Here is a 27,184-nt window from a genome sequence, read left to right on the forward strand (position 1 = left end):
TTGGCAGAGCATTTTGACAACTTTTTCCTGGGCGCTCCCCACATAATCAGCTGTGCTGCTCATCCCACAAATGCATGATCCTTACAAGTTGGATATCATTGTGAAGGTAAATAAACAGGCTTTCCAACGATGTAAAATACAATGCCATTTAGCATTGGAACAACAGAGAAATAATCCACCAAACACAAATTTCAAAACTTTTTTTTCCGAGTTTATATTTTGGAAGATTTCTATGTGGATCAAATCACAGACTTTTATTTTGAAGGATGCTAGGTAGCATTTAGGTTTTCCTAAGAATTGTTGATATTGCGTTAATATGTTATTATGAAATGCTATACATAAGTAAGTTGGGTCTCAGGTTAAGGTTAGACACCTTCCTATAAAGAGAAATATCGGGGGTTATCAGTGGAAGTATAGCGAGCATCTTATTTTACAAACAGCACTCTGCGCCTGGAAGGTAAGCATGTTCTCGGCTCTCTCTGTATTTTCACCGTTTATGTTGTAAATATGACGTTAAACTACTTAAAACACATTTTAAAGTCATTGTATTAGCATTGTTAAGCTTTAGAGTCGCCGTTTGTATGTCTTTTCATGCATTAACCCGCTAATTAGAGTTAATTAGAGCAGAAGTGTGTGGAGGCTCGTGTTGTGTGGCAGAGCTGCTGTGTAGCTCAGCTCACCAGAGGGCGCTGTTGAGTCTGTTTGCTGCATGCAGCTCTGAGTGACTTTACACCATGTTACACAGGTGCTGAGAGCATGGCTGCAAGAGAGACCCTGTTTTTGCACAACTACAGGTATGTGGTTTTATGCATGGCTATTTTTTGGTTATTTCTCTGATGGAAAATAATAATAATAATAATAATTTTATTTGTAGAGCACTTTTCAAGCCCAAAGCACAAAGTGCTTTCCAAGGAAATTCACATCATAGACAGCAGAATACAATGAAACATAAATAATTAAATAAAAAACAATAGAATGGGAAAATAAAGAAACAAGCATATACATATTCATACAACTACATATGCACATACATACACATCAGCACACAAGCATACAAAGGACTAAAAGTCAGCTGATTGGAAAAGACATTCTATAAAAGTGAGTTTTAAGACTGGATTTAAAAGTCGTGACAGATTCTGCTGATCTAATGCTCAGTGGAAGACTGTTCCAGAGTCGTGGAGCCAGTACTGCAAAAGCTCGATCACCTTTAGTTTTTAACCTGGTCTTTGGAACGTTTAAAAGACCCAGACTGGCAGACCTGAGGGGCCTGTTTGGAAAGATGCAGTATGTTAGATTAATTTAATTATAGAATTTGCAGTTTATTTAATCTTTTTTGACAATGTTGTTGGCTTTACTTCCTCTTTGCTCTGGGACTTTTACTGGGAAGTATGGGTGTAACGATTTTTACAACGATTCGATACGATACGATTTCCACGGTTCCGATACGATTCAAGGACGATATTTGGCTCGTCTAGACCAAGATACGATACGATTCAATGACTTCTTAAAGTCAGTGTGACTGTGAAATAAATAGCTGGATACTGGACAGTTGCAGGTCAGGATTCCTCAAAGTTTGTCAGTAACACTTCATTTTACAGGTCCGCAAATTTCATGGTAATTAGGTGATAATTAGCAAGTAACCTATTTAAAATTACTTTAGAATTACTGCCAAATTACCTCAGCCTCAGCCAGGACTCAATACTAAACAACTCAGTCCCTGTGTTTAATCTTACACCTTACTTTGAGTATCTAACCCACCCATATCACAAACCAGTTCACTGAAACGTCTTCATAGATAACATTTAGACTGCGTGTTCTCATCGTTGTTCTCATGTTGTTTTCAGATTTAGCTGATCTCTGAGATCTGGGAGCTGTCATGAAAGATTATGGGAATTATCAGCCAAAGGTATGTTACCGTGAAAACTTGATCCACACTATTCTTTCAAATACAAACCAAATATTGGCTCAAAATTGTGCCTGTCGACATCTTTAATATAAAAAAACCCTGAGAAATCCATTGGCACTAAAATCTTGCTAGTTTCGTATTTGTGTTGTATATAGTACTGCTGCAATTGACATCATATGAAACTAGAAAACCTGAGGAATCCATCGGTACCAACTGTGTCATACTAGCTTGTTGGGAAAGAGACTAAATAACGCTCCAAACGTACGCTTTAATTTTGGAGAGGAAAGACTATCATAGCCATTTTCAAAGGGGTTTCTTGACCTCTGACCTCAAGATATGTGAATGAAAATGGGTTCTATGGGTACCCATGAGTCTCCCGTTTACAGACATGCCCACTTTATGATAATCACATGCAGTTTGGGGCAAGTCATAGTCAAGTCAGCACACTGACACACTGACAGCTGTTGTTGCCTGTTGGGCTGCAGTTTGCCATGTTATGATTTGAGAATATTTTTTATGTTAAATGCAGTACCTGTGAGGGTTTCTGGACAATATCTGTCATTGTTTTGTGTTGTTAGTTGATATCCAATAATAAATATATACAAACATTTGCATAGAGCAGCATATTTACCCACTCCCATGTTGATAAGAGTATTAAATACTTGACAAATCTCCCTTTAAGGTACATTTTGAACGGATACAAAATGTGCGATTAATCGTGATTAACTATTTTAATCGATTGACAGCCCTAGTATATAGTAGTGCTACAATTGCAAAAAGGCTATACTGTAAAATAAATGATATTGAGATTTGTTTTTATCAACATAAGTATCTAAGACTACTCTTTAATTTTGAATGGTCTTTCATGCTTTTATATTGTAGAAAGTCTTCTTTACAAACGGATGTTATTTTTTTAGGATGGGTTTTGTACATGGAGAACAAAATGCTGTCCAAATGGTTCAACCGGACTGACAACTGAACAGGACAGAAAGAGACAAAGATCCCAACAGTTGAACAAGAGTAGAAGAAATCAGCTGTCATTGGTAAAAGAAATTGGAAGTTGAGCATCAAAATGTGTGCAGATTTAAACAGGAACTGCTTCCTGTTTCAGTGCCAAGGTCACAATAATGCAGCCTAGAACACGCTGGAAATAACAGCTGCAACTTGTTGCTTTAGCAAAGCTCTTCTAAAAATCTTCACAATAGAGATAGAAGGTTAGTCTATTAGTTAGCGCTACTGGAATGTCAGCTGAACATGATCACAGTTTAAACCTCTTCAATCTAACCACTGAGTAGACTGCAGAGGGACTAACTCCATATTTAGTGCCCAGTTGCACCGTTGTGGTTCAATAAGGACGCTTTTCTGGACAGGAAAACAGATTAAAAATTGATTTTCTGAACTATATGTGTATATATGTTCATTCTGATTATATATATTTAATATAATATAATATATTTGATTTGTTTTGCATGATACGTGTAAGCATAAAAAATGAGAAAATGTATATATTCCCATTTGTTGGAACAAGCGGATACACTTTACAATTATATATTTGATACTATCATAAAGTGTTTATTTTTTAATTTAGAGAATCTTAAATAGATAGATGAAAAAGATCAAAATAAAGAGTTTAAGAGGTTAATACATTTGATGTATTTTCCTAATTAGGTATGGATGTTTATTTTTAGTTAAAGCCCCTAACTGTCTGTCAGTCAGACTATGTGTGCCCCTGCAGCATTTATCATATTTAATAATTCAAGAAAGCAAAAAGCCAAATGGTGAGTTACTCTAATGAAATGCACTTACCAGTCCACTCGTGGTTCCCAGTATCCAATATGTTATCCTGCTGGGAAGCTCAGCTCTGCTCATGCAGCATGCTTCTGTCTGCTGATGCTCAGACTGTTCAGCTGGTGTGTGTGACTGGAACGTCCAGCTCCGCCTTTGACTACTGCTGTGCTACTGTCTGCAGTAGAACCTCTCACATCTGGGCTGGTACATGACATGAGTTGGACCATAGGGGATGTGACAAGCCTGAGTAGACTTTGACATGGCAGATCATTTGGTCAAAATACATATATACAAAAATTACAGTATATATACAGTATATATGTGTTTTATAGGAGCTGTGCTGCTTCAACGTAGGGCTGGTTTTGGTCTGAAGGCCCGCTAAGAGTTGCCGTAGTTCTTATTGTTCATATGTTTGGCAGTTAATAATACAAAAATAACAATATGGTGATTTTTGAAGCCATATTCATTTAAACCTGCAGTAGGCAGAATATTTTTGGTATCATTGGGCATAAATTCCATAATAACCTTTCAGCGTATTGTAATTCAAGTGTTTTGAGAGAAAACTAGACTTCTGCACCTCCTCATGGCTCTGTTTTCAGGCTTTAATAAATCTAGCCCGTGACGGGAGACTTTGACCAATCACAGGTCATTTCAGAGAGAGAGCGTTCCTATTGGCTGTTCATTCAACGGAGGCAGCTGTCAATCACTCGCAAACTCCGATCAAACGGTCAAACTAGGCAGCGCTGATCAAATATGAATCAATACTCTGTTATTGTAATGCCCATTTCGCACCTCAAATGTGTTCAGAGTCATCTTGTAGTACACTCTTTAGCTGTAAAATGAGAAAGGTTGCTCCGGCTGGTGGGAGGTGCTTGGTATTTCCTCAACTGGTCTCAACCAAGCCCCCAGTAAGAGCGCCGGTCGTTGATCCCAACTTTCGTAGTGGTCAAACGGCGGTACTACAACTTCACGTGATGCCATTGGGAACAAAAATACTTTTCCCCATAGACTTACATTGGGAAAGATAAGTCTGTAACTCAGCGGATATTTTTTTTTTGAGGTAAATAAACTTCCCAGTACGAACACTCTAATAGCCCTTATTTAAATCATTAGCTCCTAAAAGTTGTAAAATGCACTAATAGCCGAATCCAGAGGTATTTACATTCCTCCGTTCATTTGAATGAGACCCAGACCGAGGCTGGAGCACAAGTTGTGACGACAGCGTGACGTTGGGACCCCGTGACCGAGTCGTGTGACCGAGCGGACGATACTGCGCACGTTCAATGTGTCCAAGATCCGGGTACTTTTCCATGCGGAAGTCGAGCCATTTTGTCTTCATGCGCCACTGAGCAACTTTCATAGGAATGACCGGGACCCCGCCTCCAACACTGTATCCAGTTCTCTTAAGACATCCATGGTCTCAACATGGCTGCCGGGTCACAAACTTTCTCATTTTACAGCTAAACAGTACACTAGCAGATGTTTCTGAAAACATTTGAGGAGAGAAATAGGCATTACAGTAACAGAATATTGATTCATATTTGATCAGCGCTGCCTAGTTTGACCGTTTGATCGGAGTTCACGAGTGATTGACAGCTGCTCAGAGACGGCAAAGCTCCAGCTCGGCTCTGATTGGTTGTTTTCCTCCGGTCTGTGAAATCTTGCAGATGCCATTAGGAGCACCGGAGGACACAGAGGCACATGATTTTTTTCAGATTACCTGTCTCATGCTCTACTGTCACGATATAGTGACCGTTTTATAAAAATAGCTTTTTAAAATCACATTTGCTCCATTCTGCCTTCTGCTGCTTTAACACTTGCGATATCGGTGGTGTTGTAAAGGTTGAGGAGTAACTGGATGGTTAAGAGGTTAAGAGAGGGCAAACTAAGGCCAGCCATGTGTACTTTTGTCTCTTTCTGTTTCTTCCTCTCTGTCGTTCTCACACACGCACGCACGCACGCACGCACGCACGCACGCACGTACGCACACACACACACACCCGGTCCCTTCATTACCCTTCTTTTGGAGATTGACTCGTTGCTGGATGGATGGATGCTTGATGAATTCTTCAGGAGTTCTCCTGACCAAAGAAGGCCATATAATTGGCCACTCTCATACAGTGTGTGTGGAAACAAGCCAATGGCCAATCTCTCATGACCTCAAAACATACACGCATGCACGCACACCCACACACACCCACACACCCACACACACACACAGAACAGTGAGTGTCCAACAAGGAAGTTACGTCTCAGTTGTTGTCCTCTTCATAAGCACAGAGAATAGATTAAGGACTGAAGTGAAGGTCAAGTGCTTCGATGAAATCGCCAGATACATAATAGTAGTGCTGATTACACAAACAATAGAGAGGCGAAGTCTCTCCCTATTGCTTGATTATGCACCTTAGTTGCTCAAAATAAGTAAAGGGAAAACAGCAAAAGGCTAAGCTGCAGTGCTTGTGCTGCAAATATTTTTAAAATCCAATTTGTACACAGATTTTCATAGGGATTTTTCATCCACCTTTAAAAAATTGTGTTATTCAAAATAAACAGATCATTTCACACGTTTTTTTTATACTAGAGCTTAAAATAATGAGCCCCAAACGTAATGCAATCCAAGACAACAGCCCTGTATTAAAGCCTAGCAATAAAGCTATAATTATCTCCGCCAGATTATTATCTTCGTAGCCAGAGGAGATTATGTGTTCGGTTGTGTGTGTGTGCATGCGTGTGGGTGGGTGTGCCTGTCCACGGCGAATCTACTGCCCGACCCATCAGCCTAATGTTTTTGATGCTCATTATACCCCGCGACAACGTAGTCGGGCGTATATAGCGCTCCGCATGTCCGTCCGTCCATCCTTCCGTCCGTTCGCGTGTCACACTTCCGTTTCTGGAGTAGAACTCGAAAACTATTTAACTTAGGAACTTCAAATTTGGTATGATGGTTGACAATGTGGTCTAGCTGTGCCTTTTGGGAGTGCCCAAATGTGAGCCATGCTCACTTTTGCCTTGTTTATGACTGTATGGTCAAGGACCTCTCATGTTTGCGGTGATTCACCTTTTTTTAAAAAACTATTTTATTGACTGTTTTATACCGTGCTGACTCCTCACTATTCTTAACCAGCCAGTAAATGCAAATGTAAATGTAGAGGCTGTAAGTCATCAACAACTGCTTCAGTTTGGAATCTTGTTTTCGCTCAGGAGTAGGAATTGTTCCTCTCTTGATTTGCACGCAGAGGTAAGGTATAAAGGGAGGGTCTGAAATGAACTTTCTTCACTTCCTGCCACTGTGGCAGGCAAGTCGTTTTTTTTTTTCTCTCTACTTCAGCTTGTATTAAAGCTGAAGTAGGCGAGATTGGAGCAAATAAAACGGTCGCTATATCGTGACAGTAGTACATGAAACAAGTAACCTGAAAAAAATCATGTGCCTCTGTGTCCTCCAGTGTCCTCCGGTGCTCCTAACGGCATCTGCAAGATTTCACAGACTGGAGGAAAATAAGCAGTAAGAGCTGATCTGGGATCTGCTGTCCATCTGTTGTCTATGAGGGCCGGTTGTCAATCACTCGCGAACGCCGACCAAACGGTCAAACTAGGCAGTGCTGATCAAATATGAATCAATATTATGTTACTGTAATGCTTATTTCTCGCCTCAAATGTTTTCAGAATCATCTTGTAGTGTACTGTTTAGCTGTAAAATGAGAAAGTTTGTGACGCCTCCGCCATTAGATTTTTTAAAGCCAGCAAAACAGAGCCATGAGGAGGTGCAGAAGTCTAGTTTTCTCTCAGAATACTTGAATTACAATATGCTGAAATGATACCAAAAATATACTGCCTACTTCCACTTTAACCGCAGACCTTATTTCTGGCATCAAACTAAAAACCCATTCAAAAAACCCATTGACTTTGAGACGATGAAACCGGAAGTGCTAAAATGCTAACTCATTTCTGGGTTTTAGGACCATAGCCAGTGTGTTCTATATGGGAAGTAGTCACAAAGAATTGATAGACTTCAATTAAGAATATTCTACTCTTCACCAGTTAATAAATAAAGTTTTATTTTCAAAATCATGCAAATCCATTCATTACTCATAGACTCAGTCCCTCTTTATACATTTATCTCTCAGAAGTAGCAACAGCCTACTCAAAAAGTGCACTACTGTGTGGCAAACTAAACATGCCCCCTCTGTGGTAAATATGGAAAATGTTTATTTTTACATGAGCAACATACCACTAAGTAATGGCATTATTCAGTCTGATGTGGTATTACAATGAAAATAAAAATAAAATGTAAAAAATAGGCAGGACATCAGCATGGCATAATGAGCGCACTGCAATAGGCTATACAACTGGTTGCAACTGTAAAATTGTTTTATCATACTTGTATAGTCATGTGTGCTAAATGTAAATCGCACATGCATCCTCACTCAACATTAAAGGTGCAATCAGTAAAGATGGCTCTTTTGCGGCCTCTAGAGGCAGCATGTATTGGTAAGCAAATTCTATGATGGAATGATTTTTCTCAAATGTGTTGTTATTCAGTTTGTTCTCATACGCTGTTCATAGCTATACCCATGAAAAGTGATATACAACACTATAATTCGTATGCAATCCACATAATCATGAGTCAGGACAGGTGATGTAGCATAAAGAGCGACAAAGTCTGCGTATGGAAGAGGTCAGGGTGGACGGTTTGGTCTAAAAACACTGAACTTTCACTCGAGACGTTGTCAATGTTCGTGTCCTGTGTGAAACCAGAAGTCATCGTTGACTTATTTGTCACGTAATGTTTGTACTTAAGCAGACTTTGAACGCCTCATAATAACAACTGAATGGCACCTCCGTTAGTTTTGCTGCCTTGGGGCTTGCGCAGGCGCATTGATCGCCCGTATCGCTGGACATTCGTAGGAAAACGCAAGAAAAATAACAAAATAACTTTCCGTATATCATACGTACTGTTGTATGAGGATACGCTGAGTTATTAGCTGTGGTAAACTGACATTTGTCACGTAGCAAAAACAAACATTAGGTAGCTAGCATATATGGCTAACTGCGGCATACTGTAGGTCGCTTATTATGGACACCCAAAATGTAAAATATTTAATAAGACATGAAATAAATATACAGACAAAATGCTTGTTAAGTAACGTTATGTAAGAAAGTCGTTATTTATTTACGCTAGTTACGTTATTATTTAAACCAGGGCTGCCAAAGTTAACGTGATAATAACACATTAGCGCAAATTCATTTTAACACCACTAATTTCTTTAACGTAACTTACGATTTTTAGGTTGTAGCGGGCTTCGTTTTGAAGCTAGAGTGAAAATACTGGTATCACATGAAACCGGAAAAAACTTAGGAATTCATCGGTACCAACCATGTCATACTAGGTTGTCGCAAAGGAGGATCAATAACAAATCTATGCTAAGTTTTGGCGAGGAAAAACTCTCATTGCCATTTTCAAAGGGGTCCCTTGACCTCTGACCTCAAGATACGTGAATGAAAATGGGTTCTATGGGTACCCACGAGTCTCCCCTTTACAGACATGCCCACTTTATGATAATCACATGCAGTTTGGGGCAAGTCATAGTCAAGTCAGCACACTGACACACTGACAGCTGTTGTTGCCTGTTGGGCTGCAGTTTGCCATGTTATGATTTGAGCATATCTTTTATGCAAAATGTAGTACCTGTGAGGGTTTCTGGACAATATGTGTCATTGTTTGTGTTGTTAATTGATTTCCAAAAATAAATATATACATATAAAGCAGCATTTCTGTCCTCTCCCATGTTGATAAGAGTATTAAATACTTGACAAATCTCCCTTTAAGATACATTTTGAACAGATAAAATGGTTTTGTGCAAAGAGCCAACAAAATATCTGTATATTGCACATTTAAGATTAAGTGGTAAACTAATTTAACAGGACCTCAATTTTATTTCCTTACCATTATTTGTTAAGTAAATAAAATACATAGATAATAAATGAATAAATAATTTTATTTTAAATTGAGACAAAGTTAAGCAAGCATTTATTCGTTTTGCCTTTGTTTGCAATTTACAATGGTCAGTCACCTCCCATACACTCCCTGAAGGGCTATTGCTTGAGCTTAAAACCAAATGATACTTAAACAAACCTTTGACTCATAGTATATTAAAACAGAGATGGTTAAATGAGAGAAAAGCAGGAGCCACTTTTTTTTTCTGGGGGATGCACTTGTGGCAAATGACTGGAAGAGTTACAATGAAGCCCACAACACTTAAATACAATAATACAGAAATCTTAATTCATCTTAAATAATCCTATCAAACAATTTATGGGTGACACAGATTTAGTGTCTTTGTTATACTTGTTAATTAAACCCGCATAATAGACATGCAATGGCATTTTTTTTTCTGAGAGTGTCTATACAAAAAGAGTAATTCCCTTTGCTGTATTGCATAAGATCATCACCAAAAAAAAAAGAAACTTCAGATAAACAATCCCTATTTGAAAATGTTTCCAGGTTTGTTGAACATTTGTCAGCTCTGAGCATTCATTCAATCAACACACACTTCCTATCACTGAGGAATGAATCAGTAAAAACAAAATTAAACAAACGATACTGCAATAATAATTATGCTTTAAATAGATTATTTTGTTTGTGATATTATTATTTTCTGATATTATTCATTCGGCCCCTGTCTGTGCACCCAAATCCTACAAGCTCAAACTTTGTCATGAAATGTGTTTTATGGAAAGTTTAGACTTTTCTTCCGCTTTAAACACTGTCAGTTAATCTTCCTGATTTGCAGTGAGGGGTGTGACAATTAAAATACAGAGTAGAAAACAAAATCCTTGTACAATCCAACATATGCACCCGATTCGACTGTTATCAGGCCATTAAATAGGCGTCATCAGTCGCTATAGAGCATAGCACCATAGATGTGGGTCAGTAGGGGCCTACTACGCCTACTGCGTTGTAAAAGTTAAAGTGAAACTTAAATGCAACACGTTCTAACATGTTGTAAAACTGAATGAAACGTCACCTTTTGAATACAAACAAAAAGGCTTCTTTAAGTTTAGGCAAATAAAACTACAAATTCTTTAGGTTTAGGCAGCAAAACAGGTTCAGCCAATAAAACTACAACTTCTTTAGGTTTAGGCAGCAAAACAGGTTCAGCCAATAAAACTACAACTTCTTTAGGTTTAGGCAGCAAAACAGGTTTAGGCAATAAAACCACAACTGCTTTAGGTTTAGGCAATACACCTACAACTTCTTTAGATGTAGTCAACAAAACAGGTTTAGGCAATAAAATTACAACTTCTTTAGGTTTAGGCAAATAAATAGGTTTAGACAATAAAATTACAACTTCTTTAGGTTTAGGCAATAAAACTACAAATTCTTTAGGTTTAGCCAATAAAACTACAACTTCCTTAGGTTTAGGCAATAGAACTACAACTTATTTAGGTTTAGGCAATAAAACCATAACTTCTTTAGGTTTAGGCAATAAACCTACAACTTCTTTAGATGTAGGCAACAAAACAGGTTTAGGCAACAAAACTACAACTTCTTTAGGTTTAGGCAAAACAAATTATTAGTTAAGTATAAGGGAAAACATCATGTTTGGGGTTAAAATAACTACGAACACAAAGACAACTACACATTGTTGGTTTCACACGGGATGTAAACTCCGGTCTCCTGGGTGAAAACCCTGTGTTATACTATGGCGCCTGACTTCCATTTCTGCTCCTGTCATAATTATTACGGTTGCTAGAGGTCGCTGTTCTTTTATACCTTCTTTCGGTGATCTATCAAGTGAATAGATGATAAAAACCTACTAGTTGGTGTAGTAGGCCCCTACTGACCCACATCTATGGGGCTTATAGCGACTGATAACGCCTATTTAATAGCCTGACAACAGTCTAATCGGCTGACATATTGAAATGGATGATGGATTTCTGTCTCTCGGTGTTGACTCCTGTATTGCTTGAAACAGAATGTATGCAGTATGTGTGTCTGCAGCAGAGTGTGCTCTAAAACAAAGCTTCGCTAACATGATGAATCCATCATAAAAGTGGCAACAGACAACTCAACCCAACAAGGTTTCCAAGTGGTATTATTGTCAGATATAACAGAATATAGTAAGTTTTACCACTGCTATGAATCATAGCCAACATAGAAACAGACAGACAGAATTGCATAGTGAAAGCAAGGCTTATAGGGAACCAACCTAAACACAGATGGTGTCATTATTCTAAAGCCATTAGCCTACATTGTGCAATCAACATTTAATTCATAATTATTAGTTAAATAAATAATAAAAAACTTGTCTATTGCCACTTTAAAGTTGATGGTATGGCAGCATCATAACTGATGAAGTGTTATGGAAACGGTTCATGCTGTTGGAGCAGCCATCACACATGGAGCTTGTTCTGCAGTAGATTACACAAGTATTCAACATACTCAGTTGCCAGTTCATTTGGTTGACTTAGCTCAAACTAATGCAGTCTAATCTAACAACCCAGCTGTGAAAAAGTTTGGGAACCACTGCTATAGTCTATTGTTTGTCTGTTTATACTCATAAGTGTTTCTAATATTTTCACGAAATTTAATCTATTTGATTTGTGTGCATAGACATGAATTTCCCTTTTTTTTTTCGTGACGCTCAGCACGACTTTCAACAACGTATTTTTCGTGCATTTTCCTACAAATGTCCTGCAACATGGGACACGTGTCAATTGCCGCTCCAGTCTTTTCAAAATAAAACTACTTAGTTTGGTTTAGGAATAGATCGACTTGGTTAGGCTTAGGCAACAAAAGAACTTAGTTAGCTTTAGGAAAAGATCGTTGTTTGGGCTAAAATAACTTTGGAAGTGCCGTAACTTAAGTATGGAATTTACGTGACAAATAAATCAACTTTGACTTGTGGTTTCACACGGGACACAAACAGCGGTCTCCTGGGCGGAAGTCCTGTGTTTTTTGACTCAACCATCCACCCCGAACTCCTCCCTACGCGACGTTCTCCGCTCTCTGTAATTTTTGATTCACAATTACGTGGATTACATACGAATTGATTTCGTGCTGACCATCACTAAAAAAAGTTAAATTTGTGTCTGTGCACGCCAATCAATACATTAAATTTCGTGACTATTTCATGAACTGCTGTGCGACTGGGCTGCAATACTATACTCAGTTTAGGGGAGTTTCCTCTTATTGGAACACTACCAGTGCCACACTCCACACACTTGCTGTGGAAAGTCCCCACTCAATTTCCAGTCAAGATGAAGTGTGACCTCATTTGCTGCTGCTGTCACTTCAAACTGAAACCCCAGAACTTCAAAAGACAAAGTAAAGATCATCTGACAGTGCTGTATAATCAAACAGAATTGATTAAATCATATTAAATTGTACATTTTTTAATCTTTAACAACCCTTTTTGCGCTGCATAAAGCTATAAAGAAAGCGCAACTGAAATTTGAAATGTCAAATGTGATATTTCTACTCAAGTATGCACCAAAACTGTTCAAGGACCAGTGAGACATGACAGTCATTTTATATTTCCAATAAGTCCTGAGGGCTTTTCTCTCTCCGTCCATCTCCATACCTGTGGCATGTTTCTGACTTCACCCATCCTCGGTCTTTACATTGTATTTATGTGACATTCCTCTCTCCTCCTCCTCCAGCTTGCATAACTCCCCCCTGGCTTAGTAAGGCACTGTATCCTCCCGTCTCCCCTCCCTCTGCTTTCATCCATACATTGATCATCTGTCTTTGACTGATGGGTTGCTCCAGTCTGGCTGATTATTTATCTTTAGTTTTAAAAGCGCGCGCTAACTTTGTCCGCAGCTATAAAGTCTTACACAGACAAATCACTTTTTTTTGCTGCTTTTGGTATTGCTTTTCATGAAACTACATCATTTGATTAACAAATGTACGGAGCAAGCCCTAATTAAGTAACACTAATTGGAAAAAGACCCCCACTAGTGACACCTAGAGGCAGTGATGTTACTTACACACCACAATACTATTGGACAGAACAAACATGCCGACTATTTAGCAATTTTTTAGAGCCGTGACCATAGAAATATATATATACAAAGACGCAGCATTGACTTCTGGATCGTACGCCAACGCGGGCGCCATATTGGATAGGGCAAGACTGGCCTGTAACCCTATACGAGTGAACAGGGGAGCTGCCGTTTCTCTGGATAAAAAGCACTATAACGTCTACATTTCTCAACCGATTTCAAAGAGTCGTTTTATATTCAAATGTTTCTGATCTACAAGGAGTAACGTTAAGCTAACATTTTTTTCTTTTCCCACAGATTTTGGTGGAAAACGGCTCGATACGTTGACGTCACTGCTTCCGGTTCATGGATCACCGGTCTGTCCTTCGATACGGTGGGATTCAATCAAATAATAAGGTAATTATTAAAAACTAGTATTATTATTATAATTATGCTATAAGATTATTGCTTTTTATCCAGAGAAACGGCAGCTCCCCCGTTCACTTGTATAGGGTTACAGGCCAGTCTTGCCAGGTCCAATATGGCGCCCACGTTGACGTATCGCTGCAACGGGCTGAAGCGTCTAATGCGGCCTCTATGTATACATGTCTATGGCCGTGACCAGTAGTGAGACTAAAGGTTTGTCTGGATGGTGGCGTTAGGTTCATGTGCTCAGTAACATTCATGGCAATCTCTCTAGTAGTGGCCTACATATGTAGATCTGTACCAGAGTGTTGGACGAACAGACATGTCTATCCCAAGGCCATGCTGCTACTGGGGGCAAAAGATTGAATGAGAAAAAAAAAAAAAATCAGCTAACAAACATGTCAATAATGGATTCAACCCATTTTGCAAGCATAGTTTTGGGGACATTTATTTTTATATCTGTAGTCTTTCCAAAGAAAAAAAGAGATGTAGATAACTTGAAAGCTGATGGGAGGATTGTGATTTGTTGACGTCCGTACTTTGGCTGAGTTTCCAAGGTCACTCAGCTCCGCTGGAACAAAAATGGACCATGTTGCTAGCGATGTGAACACTTAGTTAAGGAGCCCTTCACACACAGTGTTGGCATGTACAGGGTGTGGACACAGTATTAACACCCGTAAACTATACTTTTAATTCGATCCAGTACTACGGCCCTATTTGTTCAGGATGTTCAGTTTTTGTCGACAGTGTCGCAGAGGTGTCGACTCGACTCTGTGGTAATTATGGACACTGTAGTTTGGTGGTGGTGTTAGATTATTATGTAGAGGCACCTTATATTTTCCCACTTGTGTCACAAACTACAAAAAAAGATACCTTAAGAGTTTAATCACCTCTTTGACAGTCTTAACAAAAGCTGACGCTTCTCTAAGGTCCGATTATTGCAGAGCTGTTGTGTTGGATTACAGCAGGGTTGTACAGGTGTTTCCTTTTTTGTGTCCACCCCCTGCACCTACATGCAACGTGCATTGTACACATGAAAAGTCGTAAACATCATCATACTAACATCTGCTCTTTGTGTATCGGATCATTGTCCTGAAAGTCCTTCAGGAAGCATTCGCTCTGAATTTTCCTTTCCACTCTCCATCTTGTCCTTCCTTTTGTTGCCTTGCTCCGTTATTCCTTTGTATATTTTTTGCTTGTTACTGTGAATGTAAAATAAGATGAAGCAAAGAAGTCATCATCTGAGCCAAAAACCTTTGACGTGCCACCAGTCACATATTGTACAGCATATACTCTGATATTTTTCTATGTACAAAGTCAGAGTTTCGAAGCATTCCAAACAAAGTGTGCTGGAAGTTGGGGCAGAGCCGGCGAGTCGAGTGCCTGGATGAGGAAGAGCTGGGAGAAAAGGCTTAGGGCGGGGCCTGCCGACGAGGCTGGAGATGTAGTTCCTCCCAGCCTGGGAGGTGGAGCCGAATGTTGAACCCGTTGTCTTCGGTAGAACGGGGACCCCCTTAGAGAGCAGTAAGAAAGGTTTGAGGGATAAGCAAAGGGAAGATGGCTGTAGAGGGCCTTGAACTGGTTACAGTATGAAAGAGTTCGCTGCTCCCAAGAATAGATCAGTTGAGCTGATCCTCGTACTGTTTCCGGAAACAGTCACCAGCAGGGAAAAACTCCCAGCAACGCTCCTGGTACATCTTCCATACGTAAGACTCCTTTAAGACACACAGAATGGGAGGAGGTAGGAAAGGGATTACATCACATATACAACATATTTTAGAGTCATCTACTGAGGTTAGCAACAGCAGTGTAAGCTTCAAACACGAGCCGTGTTTCCATTCAAATGTCAAGCGAATTTTTTAAGCAAACTTTGGAAATGTCGCAAAAAAGAAATGCGAATTATGCTTATTTCCATCAACTGGTTTGGAGCGAATAAACTAGGCTGCGTGAATGGAAACACGGCTACTGAGCCACTAAAGGCCTCGGTACGCTTCGAGCAAACTGTCGTAAGACCAGCGCAAAAGTGTTTTGAGTGGCCAAACTCAATGGCAAGGCAAAAAGCAGAGCTGTTATGATAACTGGTACCAGTATCGGAAATGCGTCTGATGCTGCCCAAAATTCAGGATCGGGTATCGGCGAGTACACCAGTCTATGCAGCGATTCGATACCGTAATTTATCAACTCAGAAAAAAAATCAACTTGTTTAACCAGAAATCAATTCTTCTTCGTCGCTCCCAAACTGTAGCCTTCACTGTGCTGTCGCCCTGGATGTATCATGGCTGCCACTGGCAACTACTGTTTTAGAGCAGTGAAGAAGAACTGATTGCAGTTTGTCGCAGCTATTAATAGAATTAATAATAATAATAACATAGATCACGCTGGTATCAAATTGGTACTCGGTATCAGCAGATACTGCAAGTTTAGGTATCTGAATCGGTATCGGGAAGGAAAAAATGGTATTGGAACATCCCTAGCGAAAAGCCTTCCATCATACAGATGGGCGAGATTCCACCATTTGAAAGGGGTTTCAGATGCTGTTAGAGGATCTGATAAAGCTCTTTGTTTGAAGCATACTGAGGCTTCAACAATGCAAGCAGCAAGGAAAGTTTGAAGCTGAGCTGTAGGCTACTAACCACATTACAATACCACAATACTACAATACTGTATGTACTAAGACCAAAGGAAGATGAGCTGGTTTACCTGGCCTGTGTGCTCTGTTTCATCTTTGTTGATGAGATACATCACAAAGAATCTGAAACACACACACACACACATTAGAAAAACATATCCACTGACAATAATATCACACATACACCCACATGCACAGCAACAGAGCCTGATGTTAAATAAAATCCAACCCTTACTACGTCTGAGTTGTACTTTCAACACAGAGCTCAACGCTGTGAAGCTGGTGGTAGCGCAGTATATTTCCATAAATTGGGCAAAACAAGAATTACACAAAATATAGATTTGGGGTGGATTATCACAATAAACCCAATCCTAGGCTGGGTATTGGTACTTGATACCTTTTAAGATATCGACTGAAATAATGGGTCAGCTCCCAGAATCTTGCATTCACTGAGTACAAGCAACCTCAAACAGCCACACTAGTGTTTACATGAAAAACCTCATTATAAATCACATAATTATAAAATATAGTTTGGTACTATGTTAGAGGTATAACTACAGACATACAAACACATAGAAACTCCAGATGTACTCACAAGTAGTTGGCTAGGTTGTGCTCCTGTAGCGTGTGCGTTTCAAAGCCATGTGGCACTGTGTCAAAGTAGTCATTACCTATTCCACAGATAAAACATTTGGTCTGGAAGACAAACATGGAAGGGTTAAATGATGTTGAAGTATCATTACACAAAACATGTACCTGCGACTGCAACCTGCATCTGGATGTAAAACAATCTGCCAGTTCATGTGTTGTATAATGAGTGGTAGAGAAGGTGTGAGTGTGTCTTTTCACCTCCATGTCTTCTTTCACTTGTTCCTGCTGGTCCCTCAGTTCTCCAAACGCATCAATGATCAACCCTACAAAGTTCAGACCACAGTTGGTGTAGAGATTAGCTAACTGGACCACAACCACATGAAAACTAGTCCTAGACCTGTTTGGACATTTCTGTGAAATTGACATATGAATTCTTGAGTTATGGCCAAAAACGTGTTTGGTGAGGTCGCAGTGACCTCTGACCACCAAAATCTAAATAGTTCATCCTCGAGTCCGAGTGAAGAAATTCCCTCCAGGCGTTCCTGAGGTATCGTGTTCACGAGAATGGGACGGACGGACGGACAACTTGAAAACATAACGCTGGGAGGCATGAAAATAATTATATTTTAGGTACGGTCAAGTGTCGAGGGAATAAAGCGCAACACTCTAATGCAGTTATGGAAAATAAGTTGCTCCACAGAGGCAAACCTCTTCATGGCTTGTTGATTTCCTAAAGTGTGTTACAAAATCTTTATTTACTGCTCATGTGCCATTTATTCATGGATATGAGGTGAGTGTTACTACAAAAAGATGGCAAATGTATAGGCAAAGGTGAACATTGTTAAAAAAGGAGCATCTTTTTATGTCTTTCAGCTTCAAACATCAAAGCTCACCGTTCAGCAGCCGACTCAACTCAAGCCCCAGATGTCAGACCCTCCTGATGAACTACTCCCATTCCATATGTTCTTCCCACCAACACCTGCGATAACAACTGCTAAGGCACGGCTGCAAGATGTGGATCTGACCCAGACTATGATGGAGGTGGGTCAGGACTAGTTTTTTATAATTATAACAAATCAGCAGAACAACAAACGGGAGTCATCTCCATGGGTTTGCACCCTTCTGTACAGTGTGTGTGTGTGTGTGTGTGTGTGTGTGAGTGAGTGTGTGAGTGAGTGTGTGATCTCTCACCCTGGATGATGGCCAGGAGGATAACGATGACAAAGAAGAAGAAGGTAATGTCAAAGATGATGCGATAGATCTCATACTCGTCACCCGCCGGGTCCTCAATCTGGTCACCGATCCCACCTCCTGCTCTCACACCGACGTACATGTGGAACATGTAGCACTGGGAGAGAGAGAGGGGCGAGAGACACACAGGAAGAGCAATTTAACATGCTGGATTCAAAATGGGAATTTATAGCAGCTTCACTGAAATATTGCAATAAAATGTGCAAACCCTTTTTTTGTTATTTTGCACTAAATAACAGTAATATTTAAAAAATTGCAGGTCAGGGGGACAAAGAAATGTGACCGTTTAAAGAGCTCATTGATAATTATGTATTTAGTTTCAGTAAAAGAAAAAAGAATCTCTTTGTCTGTGCAGTTAGCCGTTTAATAATCCAGTTTATTACTTCGGAGAAGCTCATGGTGTCAAAAGGCCAAAAATAATAAATCACTCAGAAATATACCTGAACCAAATTGGTCTGAATGGGATGTTTGAGTCATATGGTCTATGTCCTAGTACATTCAACATTAGAGCTGTCAATGGATTCAAATATCCAATCGCCATTAATCACATGATTGTCCATAGTTAAAGCAGCAGTGGGTAGAAATGGAGCAAATATGATTAAAAAAAGTTATTTTTATAAAACAGTCACTACATCAGACAGTAGAGCATGAGACAGGTAATCTGAAAAAAATTCTCGTGCCTTTGTGTCCTCCGGTGCGCCTAATGGCATCGGCAAGATTTCACAGACCGGAGGAAAACAACCAATCAGAGCCGAGCTCGAGCCGTGCTGTCTCTGAGCAGCTGTCAATAACTCGCAAACTCCGATCAAACGGTAGAAATAGGCATTACAGTAACAGAATATTGATTCGTATTTGATCAGCGCTGCCTAGTGTGACCATTTGATCGCAGTTCACGAGTGATTTGACAGCTGCCTCCATTGAATGAACAGCCAATAGGAACGCTCTCTCGCTCTGAAATGACCTGTGATTGGCCAATGTCTCCCGTCACGGGCTAGATTTTCTAAAGCCCGAAAACAAAGCCATGAGGAGTTGCAGAAATCTAGTTTTCTCTCAGAACACTTGAATTACAATATGCTGTGTACAATATGTTATTATGGAATTTTTGCCTAATGATGCAAATGTATATAATTATTTTTGTAATTCAATTAACAACACAAAACAATGACAAATATTGTCCAGAAACCCTCACAGGTACTGCATTTAGCATAAAAAATATGCTCAAATCATAACATGGCAAACTGCAGCCCAACAGGCAACAACAGCTGTCAGTGTGTCAGTGTGCTGACTTGACTATGACTTGCCCCAAACTGCATGTGATTATCATAAAGTGGGCATGTCTGTAAAGGGGAGACTCGTGGGTACCCATAGAACCCATTTTCATTCACATATCTGGAGGTCAAAGGTCTAATCTTGAGGTTATTCATGGACATGGTTGGTACCAACAGATTCCTTGTTTTCTAGTTTAATATGATTCCAGTATGTTCACTCTAACTGAGCCCGCTACAACCTAAAAATTACACAAGTTACATTAACCAAATTAGTGGCGTTAAAACTAATTTGTGTTAATGTGTTAATAATCGTGTTAACTTTGACAGCTCTTTCAACATTCAAATTTAAAAATGCTTCTGTTCTGTGTGCTTTTCCACAAAGAACATTCGTAGTATGACCAGTAACAAGAAGAAACCTAAGGTATAAGAAAGAGAATGATGAGTGAGTGTTAATGAGAAACCTCTGGAAAGAGAGAGAAAGACTTACAAGGTTAAACAGACTGTGTGTATATAAAGGGAACAAGATGCATAGAAGAACTGAGCAAAAGGAGAGAGAGAGAGGGACGAAGATGGGATCACCCAAGTGCAAAGAAAAATGAAGGCTAAGTGAGGAACGAGAAAAGAAGAGATCAGCTCAGATCATCTCACAGCGGTGTTATTGTAAGGGATTTATTCACATTAAGGGAGGAGAGGAAAGAGCAAAAAGCTGCCGGGGGCAGTGGCCCTTCATCAGTCCATCCCTCCATCCCACTAAGCCCCTGTCACCTTCCTGTACACCAGTTAGAGCTGCCACCCGAGGCCCCTTAATAGGAAACAGAAGAGCTTTATGGAATGCTATGGGTGACTGACTATAGGGGATTAGAGTGTGTGTGTACTGAAATTTCCGGGTGACAGAGGGCCCCCCCCTCCCACCCCCAGAAAACACACACCATAGAGTCCTTATATAGTATTTCTCTCAGATGGCTCGGTAGCAGGAAACAGCCTCATCACAGCAGTCAGTCACTCTGTCTCTACCTGAGACGCCACACATAACGACATGTTCTGTTAAATTTAACAGTTTTGTTCCTATAGTGTGTGGAGAGCAACGATTTGGCCAAAACAGCACACCACACACTAGCAGATTCATTCATGAACAACAAGAATCCAGACTTAAAATAATGGAAATCTCACAGAATCTCTCACAATCAAACGTGACTTTAGTGTGAACAAACAAGGTGAATGACGGGCAGGAAGAATTAGCGATGTTAGTTTTGGCACTTTGTTCTGAAAATTTACAAAGGATGGATGGATGAAGTCACGGAGACACGTGAAATAAACACTTGTGTTGTTGCCACTAATCAACAAGTTGGTCCTCCATTTCTGAGCTCCATCTTACTTTATGCTTCACGTTTAGCATTAGCTCATGCATTAGCCGCGGTTGTCCTTCCTTCTTCAGTCAGATGGTTCTTAATTGGCTATCGTTCTTTCCCCACACACAACATGATAACCGATCGTAAATATTGAACATATTTAATATTTACGATTTGAAATCGGTGCTGCCAGGATGGACTTCCGTGCCCGAACAGGGGACGTAAAAAAACTCTTTAGAACCATCAAAGAAATCGTCGGAAGGAGGGGAAACGGGCCGAAAATTGTCTTGATTCTCGTGTAGTGTGTACTTGGCATTAAAGACACACACCTTTGTGTAAATGTAGAGTTATACCACCAAAACTTGAAATGCATAATAAAACCTGCTATCACGTGAGATTAGTGGGTTTGAAAGATAACTAAATGTTTCTAGAGCTGCAACAGTAAATCACTATATAAACTCATCTAGAATGTCAATAAAATAAACAATATTCCTGAAGCTGATAAAGAATGAAGAACAGAGACATCAGTCAGTATCAGTCCTTCCTCCTGTCCTCCTGTCCTCCTGTCCTCTGCTGATGTGATTCACTGCTGCAGGTACCGCTGGTAGAGAGAGGAGGGGCTGCTTTGACTCAGCCAGAAGAATTCAAACATTTTAAGATACGTGGCAAACTAAGCTAAACAGTTCGACTACATATGGACTGCTTTTGTTTTAGCTTGTTTGTAACAATTCACTATTAGCCGAGCTAACGCGCTGTGCTGTCAGCCCGGACACAGATAGCAGAGGAGATGCATGCTGCAAATTACACCAAAACGTTCAAAAGTACCGATAAAAGAACCAATAACGTCAGCGCTTATTAATACTCTTAATACTGTAGCATCGATATCCGTTTAATACCAGGTTTCGGTACCCATCCCTACTGTTACTGTACACAAAGAGCCTTTAATTGAGCTTGCATCATGATAAACAGCCCAGGTTGGTAACCTAAAAATCCATCTTTCTGATCCTATTCCTAAAAAGCTAACAGATGCCTGGAAAAGAAACTGACAAAAAAAGAGAGCATGTAATCTTACAGCAGCTCAGCTGAACCGCATACAGAGCCCGAGGGTGAACACTGTCAGACTAAAAAGCTCGGACCCATGACTTTCTGTCCATAAATGGAGCTGGACCCTCTTTTACAGACAGACTCCTCAGGATACTTCCTACTTTCAATGAGACAGGCTTTACTGACATTAGCAGCCGGAACAGCAGTGAGTCACTGATGAGAGAGCGAGTCGAACCGTGCATACATAACATTTAACAACCATGCAGATGAGCAAAATGAGAGATTTTAACAAAAGTAATGTGCAGATTTTTACTTTCAGAATATTTGCTTGTAAAGTCACCGGGAATGACTGATGATGATGATCCACATCAGTGCTTTCTATCCAACACTACTGGTTGTCAGCCATTGCCCAGCGTCCATACATCTAAGTGCTACTTGCTGAAACGCAGCATACACCAACCCACTCTTCATCCATAAATTATCCATTTCAAGCTCATTTATTAAACATTAGTTAACCTCTTAGACTCCCATAGCACGCCGGCGTCCTTGGCTGACATTTCACTAGAGTAAAGATACTGGTATCACATGAAACTAGATGACCTAAGGTGTTCATTGGTACCAACCATGCCATCCAATGAGCCCAACTGTATTCATGTGTGATGATGTTAGTCCCCATAGTGGCCTTTTCATTGTATCGAGACCATTTTTTTTTTTTAAAACTTGACCTCACTGTATAAAATGACCCGTGGTGACCTCTAGGATAATCACAAGCTCATGAAACTTTACAGCCACAAACTACAGATCTAGAGCATTCAGAGAATGGATGTCTTTCCCAGCTAGATTGACAATAAGGGGGTTTCTGAGAACAGAAGTGGTCGCCATCCAATTGCCGCAAAATGCAGTTCTTGCAGTTCTTGCAAGTTTTTTGATCCCAAATCACAGCATGGCTTTTTCTATGGTGTTCCTCAAGGTCTTGGTGTCTTAATGTGATATTTTGGAGGGAGTTTTGATCATTTTTATCAATTCTCCAGTAGGAAAAAATTGTTAATTTTAGCACAAAATCTGTGTAACAAATGGTATCAACCCAAAAACTGCTGCAACAATTTATGAAATATATTAGAGCATAGTGATGGCCATCATATACTTCCATCATAATGTCCTAAGCCTTTATACACTCTAACCTCCCACATTTGAATAACAGCCTAACCAAAACACAATGTTTATTACAGATTTATGAGTGTTGAGCTGCATCTCAAATTAATCTTCAGCTTCACCAGTTTTCAGATGATGTACACCACTTCTATGTGACATCTACTGTTGACCTGCTATCTCCTCCTAAATACCCCCTGTACCCCCCCTAAAAAAGACTAAATGTGTCATGTCACATCAGGTATTTGTTCCAGTCAAATGTATTTTTCTCTTCTAGGAAAGCACAATACATTTAGAATGTGTCCGACTGCACTACACCTCTCGTACTCACTGTCAACATGTCGTCGCACTTCATGTCTGGCAGTTCTCCGTCTTCGCTCTTGTTGTAGAACTTCCTGAAGAAGTTGAAGGCCACTACTGTGTAGAGGTACACCACCACTGCTAACAGGCCGACGGTTAACACCAGCTGGAGGACAGGAGAGAAACACAAGGCTGCTGTGATGCACGACAACACTACATTGTTAACTCCAGTGGGGAAATATCAGTCAGCATTTTTTTGCATACTTTAAAGAAAATGTGAGATGGTCTGTAAAACACTGTATGAAATGTGTATAATGGTTGTATGTATTTAGTAGAATAGTGGCTTTAACAAGCACGCAGTTCATCACTTTTCTTTCCTTGGTGAAGTTTGGATTACAGAGAATGCTTCAGTTAAGCTAAATAAGACCCAACAGGGTGAGTAAATTGACCAGCTTCACATGTCGGCTGCAAATACTTTACATATTTGATTTGGTTCATTGTACAAAGAAATTGTAACACTGTATATTAAGATCCTTGTAATAAGCATTAGTTAATAGGTAATAAGGCCCTTATAAGATGCTTATTAACATTATTATGTGTTCATAAGACTATAAAAGTGTTAATAATAGCATCATAAACACGTTTATTGTTAGATTATAAGACATTTATAAGCACTTTTAAGAGTTATAGACTGCTTAAGAACGTTAATAAAAGCCTTATGAGTTTCCTATAATTGTTTATAATGGCATTACAAACATATTTACTGAGTTTAACTAACTTACCTTATGTCATTGTAAAACCATTTTTTGTTGCTTTATCAATATTAATACATACTTTATTATGCATTTATTAACAGTTAACTTTGCTTTTAGACGCTACCGGATCTAAAGCGAGAACAATGCCTTATTAAGGTTAATACATACTTTATCATGCACTTATTAACAGCTAACTCTGCTTTTGCAGCTAATGGACATTTTTTTATATGTAATCAAACAATAAACCTGTTTATGATATTATTATTAACACTTATATAGTCTTACTAACACATGCAGTAGTTGCTGGTAGGTATTTGAGTACAAGCGAGCAAATGCCTAGATATATGCACAGTTGTATTTCTGTTGACTATACTACAGCGGAGTATGTAGTCGTTTACCTGTTTGCCATTGTGTGTGACTGAGGACAGGATGGTACGGAGTGTCTTGAAGCCCATGGCGATGTCGAGCAGATGGGCGGCAAAGAAGAAGTTGTTGTAGTGACCCAGGATGGACATGGTCATATACCAGGCCAGATACAGGAAGGACTGCAGGGAGCGAGGGAGGGAGAGGTTAGTCAAGGTCGCGACTATTACAGATACATATGGAAAACTGTGGATATCACTGTTCAATTTGTGGCTTCATTTGCAGGTTAGTGTATCAGTTCGATGGAAATGTGATATGAAGTGACTGTTAATGATCCCAGAATTAGACATTAACTGGACCAAAACAGTGAAGACAGAAAAGCAGAAAGTAAGCCCTGCACTGAAGACATTTGGTAGGTTTTAACATATATTATTGATATGTTTCTTAAAATGTTTGTTCTTAAAGACATTATTTGTGTAAGTTTGAAAAAATTACATAATCGTTTATGTACACATCATTTTTAATCATAATTGTGCACATCGTCTTTATGTACTACAGAAGACGTTTCAAGATTTGGGGATTTTAGTTTCACTATTTGTTGCTGTCCGTACCCAGGTAATAAATACATTATTTACTAAATATTTCCACATCTGCTAGAAACCAAGTCACTGTGTGTGTGTGTGTGTATATATATATATATATATATATATATATATATATAGTGTAATGTAGTAATAGTGTAGTTTATTTGAATCAGAAAATGTCTGCAAAGATAGCAAATTAAGTCACAGTTTTACATTTCATTATCATCCATAAACAGTATTTTATTTATTTAATTTTTTATTTATGAACAACTTAAATTTCATTAATATATATATATCTATATATAGATATATATATAGATATATATATAGATATATCTATCGATCGATCGATCGATCGATCGATCGATAGATATCTATAGATATATATATATCTATAGATATATATATCTATATATCTATCTATCTATCTATATATATATATATAGATAGATAGATAGATATATATCTATATCTATATAGATATAGATATATATCTCTATCTATATATAGATAGAGATATATGTCTATATCTATATATATAGATATAGACATATATCTCTATCTATATAGATATAGATATATATATATATATCTATATATATATTACTGTGGACATCATTATAATATTCTAATAAATTCTTAAGTTTAGAAATCAGAAAATGTCTTCAAAGATAGCAAATTAAGCCACAGTTTTACATTTTTATCATCCATAAACAGTATGTTATTTATTTTATTTTTTATTAATGGACAACTTGAATTACTGTGGACATCATGATAATATCTAAATTCTTATGTTTAAAAATAAGAAAATGTTTTTGGAAAACCCTGTTATTTGCGAAACGGGTGACTCAGCAGTTCCACATGATGGAGCCAGACGTGCACGGCTGTGCCTCTACAGTACATACTCACATTGTCTGTGAATACAACCCCCAGCTTCCAGATCTGGTACTTGACATCAATGGAGTTCAGCCTGATGACAGAGGGAGAAGAGGCTCACAGAGGGGCGATCATGTGTGACACCATATGACCAGAAGCTGAGCCTCTGAAGGAGACCCTTCCTTTCAGGGTGAATAAACGCTGATACCATCAATTCCCATTTCAAGTGAGCACAGATCAGCCTGTTGGGGATTATTCATACCAAAGAAAAAACAGGCCTATCTGTTCTCAGACTAGAGCGTCCTCTTCATATTATATAACAGGTCGGTAACACTGCTTTTTATACCATAAAGCAGGGGATGCTTTAGGGCGTGGCTACCTTGTGATTGACAGGTGGTTACCACGGCGTTGTCTGGTCTTTGAGTTGTCCGTGTTTTTGTCTTAGAACTTTAATTCTTTCAGTGTGTTTTCAGTTCATGAAAGTTAATTACAACTTTTTTTGGTCACCTAAAAATGGCTTATTCAGCGTTGGCTTGTACTTAGCTCCGCCCTCTCGTGTCACTTCTGGTTGCAAAAAAAACAAGATGGTGACGGCCAAATACCAAACTCGAAGCTTCAAAACCACAGTCCACAAACCAGTAGGCGACTACGTCCACTTATATACAGTCTATGGCTTTGACTGGAGTCTGTCCTGGTAAGTATACGATGCTCATCATCAGCCCACCATGAAATGATCCAAAAGTTGTGCATTTCAATACTCACCTTCAATGTTTTTTATGCCTTCATAGGAGCACTCCCTAGATTAAACTGGTAGTTTAACGCATGCAGATGCAAAATACGGCAATACAGCTTTCATGTGTATAGAAAATAAAAAAATGATTAAAATGAATGAAATCACGGTGTTAATCGGGTTATTGG

At 39.1% G+C, this 27,184-nt stretch overlaps 1 protein-coding gene and 1 long non-coding RNA gene across 19 annotated transcripts in view; one reads left to right on the plus strand and one right to left on the minus strand.

Moving 5' to 3' along the window:
• Positions 1-620: 620 nt before the first annotated feature.
• LOC119478971 lies at positions 621-26,467 on the plus strand. 3 transcript variants are annotated; one of them, XR_005204578.1, is made up of 8 exons: positions 621-794; positions 1,845-1,906; positions 14,000-14,098; positions 18,201-18,368; positions 24,076-24,123; positions 24,561-24,599; positions 24,872-25,012; positions 26,324-26,467. It is a non-coding gene; the product is annotated as an uncharacterized LOC119478971 (long non-coding RNA). The 3 variants fall into 3 exon arrangements; XR_005204577.1 differs by lacking the exon at positions 24,561-24,599 and adding an exon at positions 25,365-25,421 and having other exon boundaries at positions 623-794; positions 26,324-26,439; XR_005204576.1 differs by lacking the exon at positions 24,561-24,599 and having other exon boundaries at positions 629-794; positions 26,324-26,464.
• ryr2a (ryanodine receptor 2a (cardiac)) overlaps positions 14,408-27,184 on the minus strand; it is a 167,245-nt gene continuing 154,468 nt past the window's right edge. For 13 of the 16 annotated variants that reach the window (XM_037754083.1, XM_037754079.1, XM_037754085.1 and 10 more), the window contains 8 exons: positions 26,300-26,360; positions 24,842-24,988; positions 23,720-23,854; positions 18,519-18,675; positions 17,586-17,650; positions 17,332-17,432; positions 16,808-16,859; positions 15,727-15,822 (listed from right to left, as the gene is read on the minus strand). In XM_037754083.1, coding sequence (XP_037610011.1) covers positions 15,727-15,822; positions 16,808-16,859; positions 17,332-17,432; positions 17,586-17,650; positions 18,519-18,675; positions 23,720-23,854; positions 24,842-24,988; positions 26,300-26,360 — 814 coding nt within the window. Of the gene's footprint in view, positions 15,823-16,807; positions 16,860-17,331; positions 17,433-17,585; positions 17,651-18,518; positions 18,676-23,719; positions 23,855-24,841; positions 24,989-26,299; positions 26,361-27,184 lie in introns of all 16 variants that reach the window. The other 3 variants (XM_037754086.1, XM_037754084.1, XM_037754069.1) reach the window with 1 other exon arrangement.

This window comes from Sebastes umbrosus, chromosome 20 (assembly GCF_015220745.1).
Source record: "Sebastes umbrosus isolate fSebUmb1 chromosome 20, fSebUmb1.pri, whole genome shotgun sequence".
Taxonomy (NCBI): Eukaryota; Metazoa; Chordata; class Actinopteri; order Perciformes; family Sebastidae; genus Sebastes; species Sebastes umbrosus.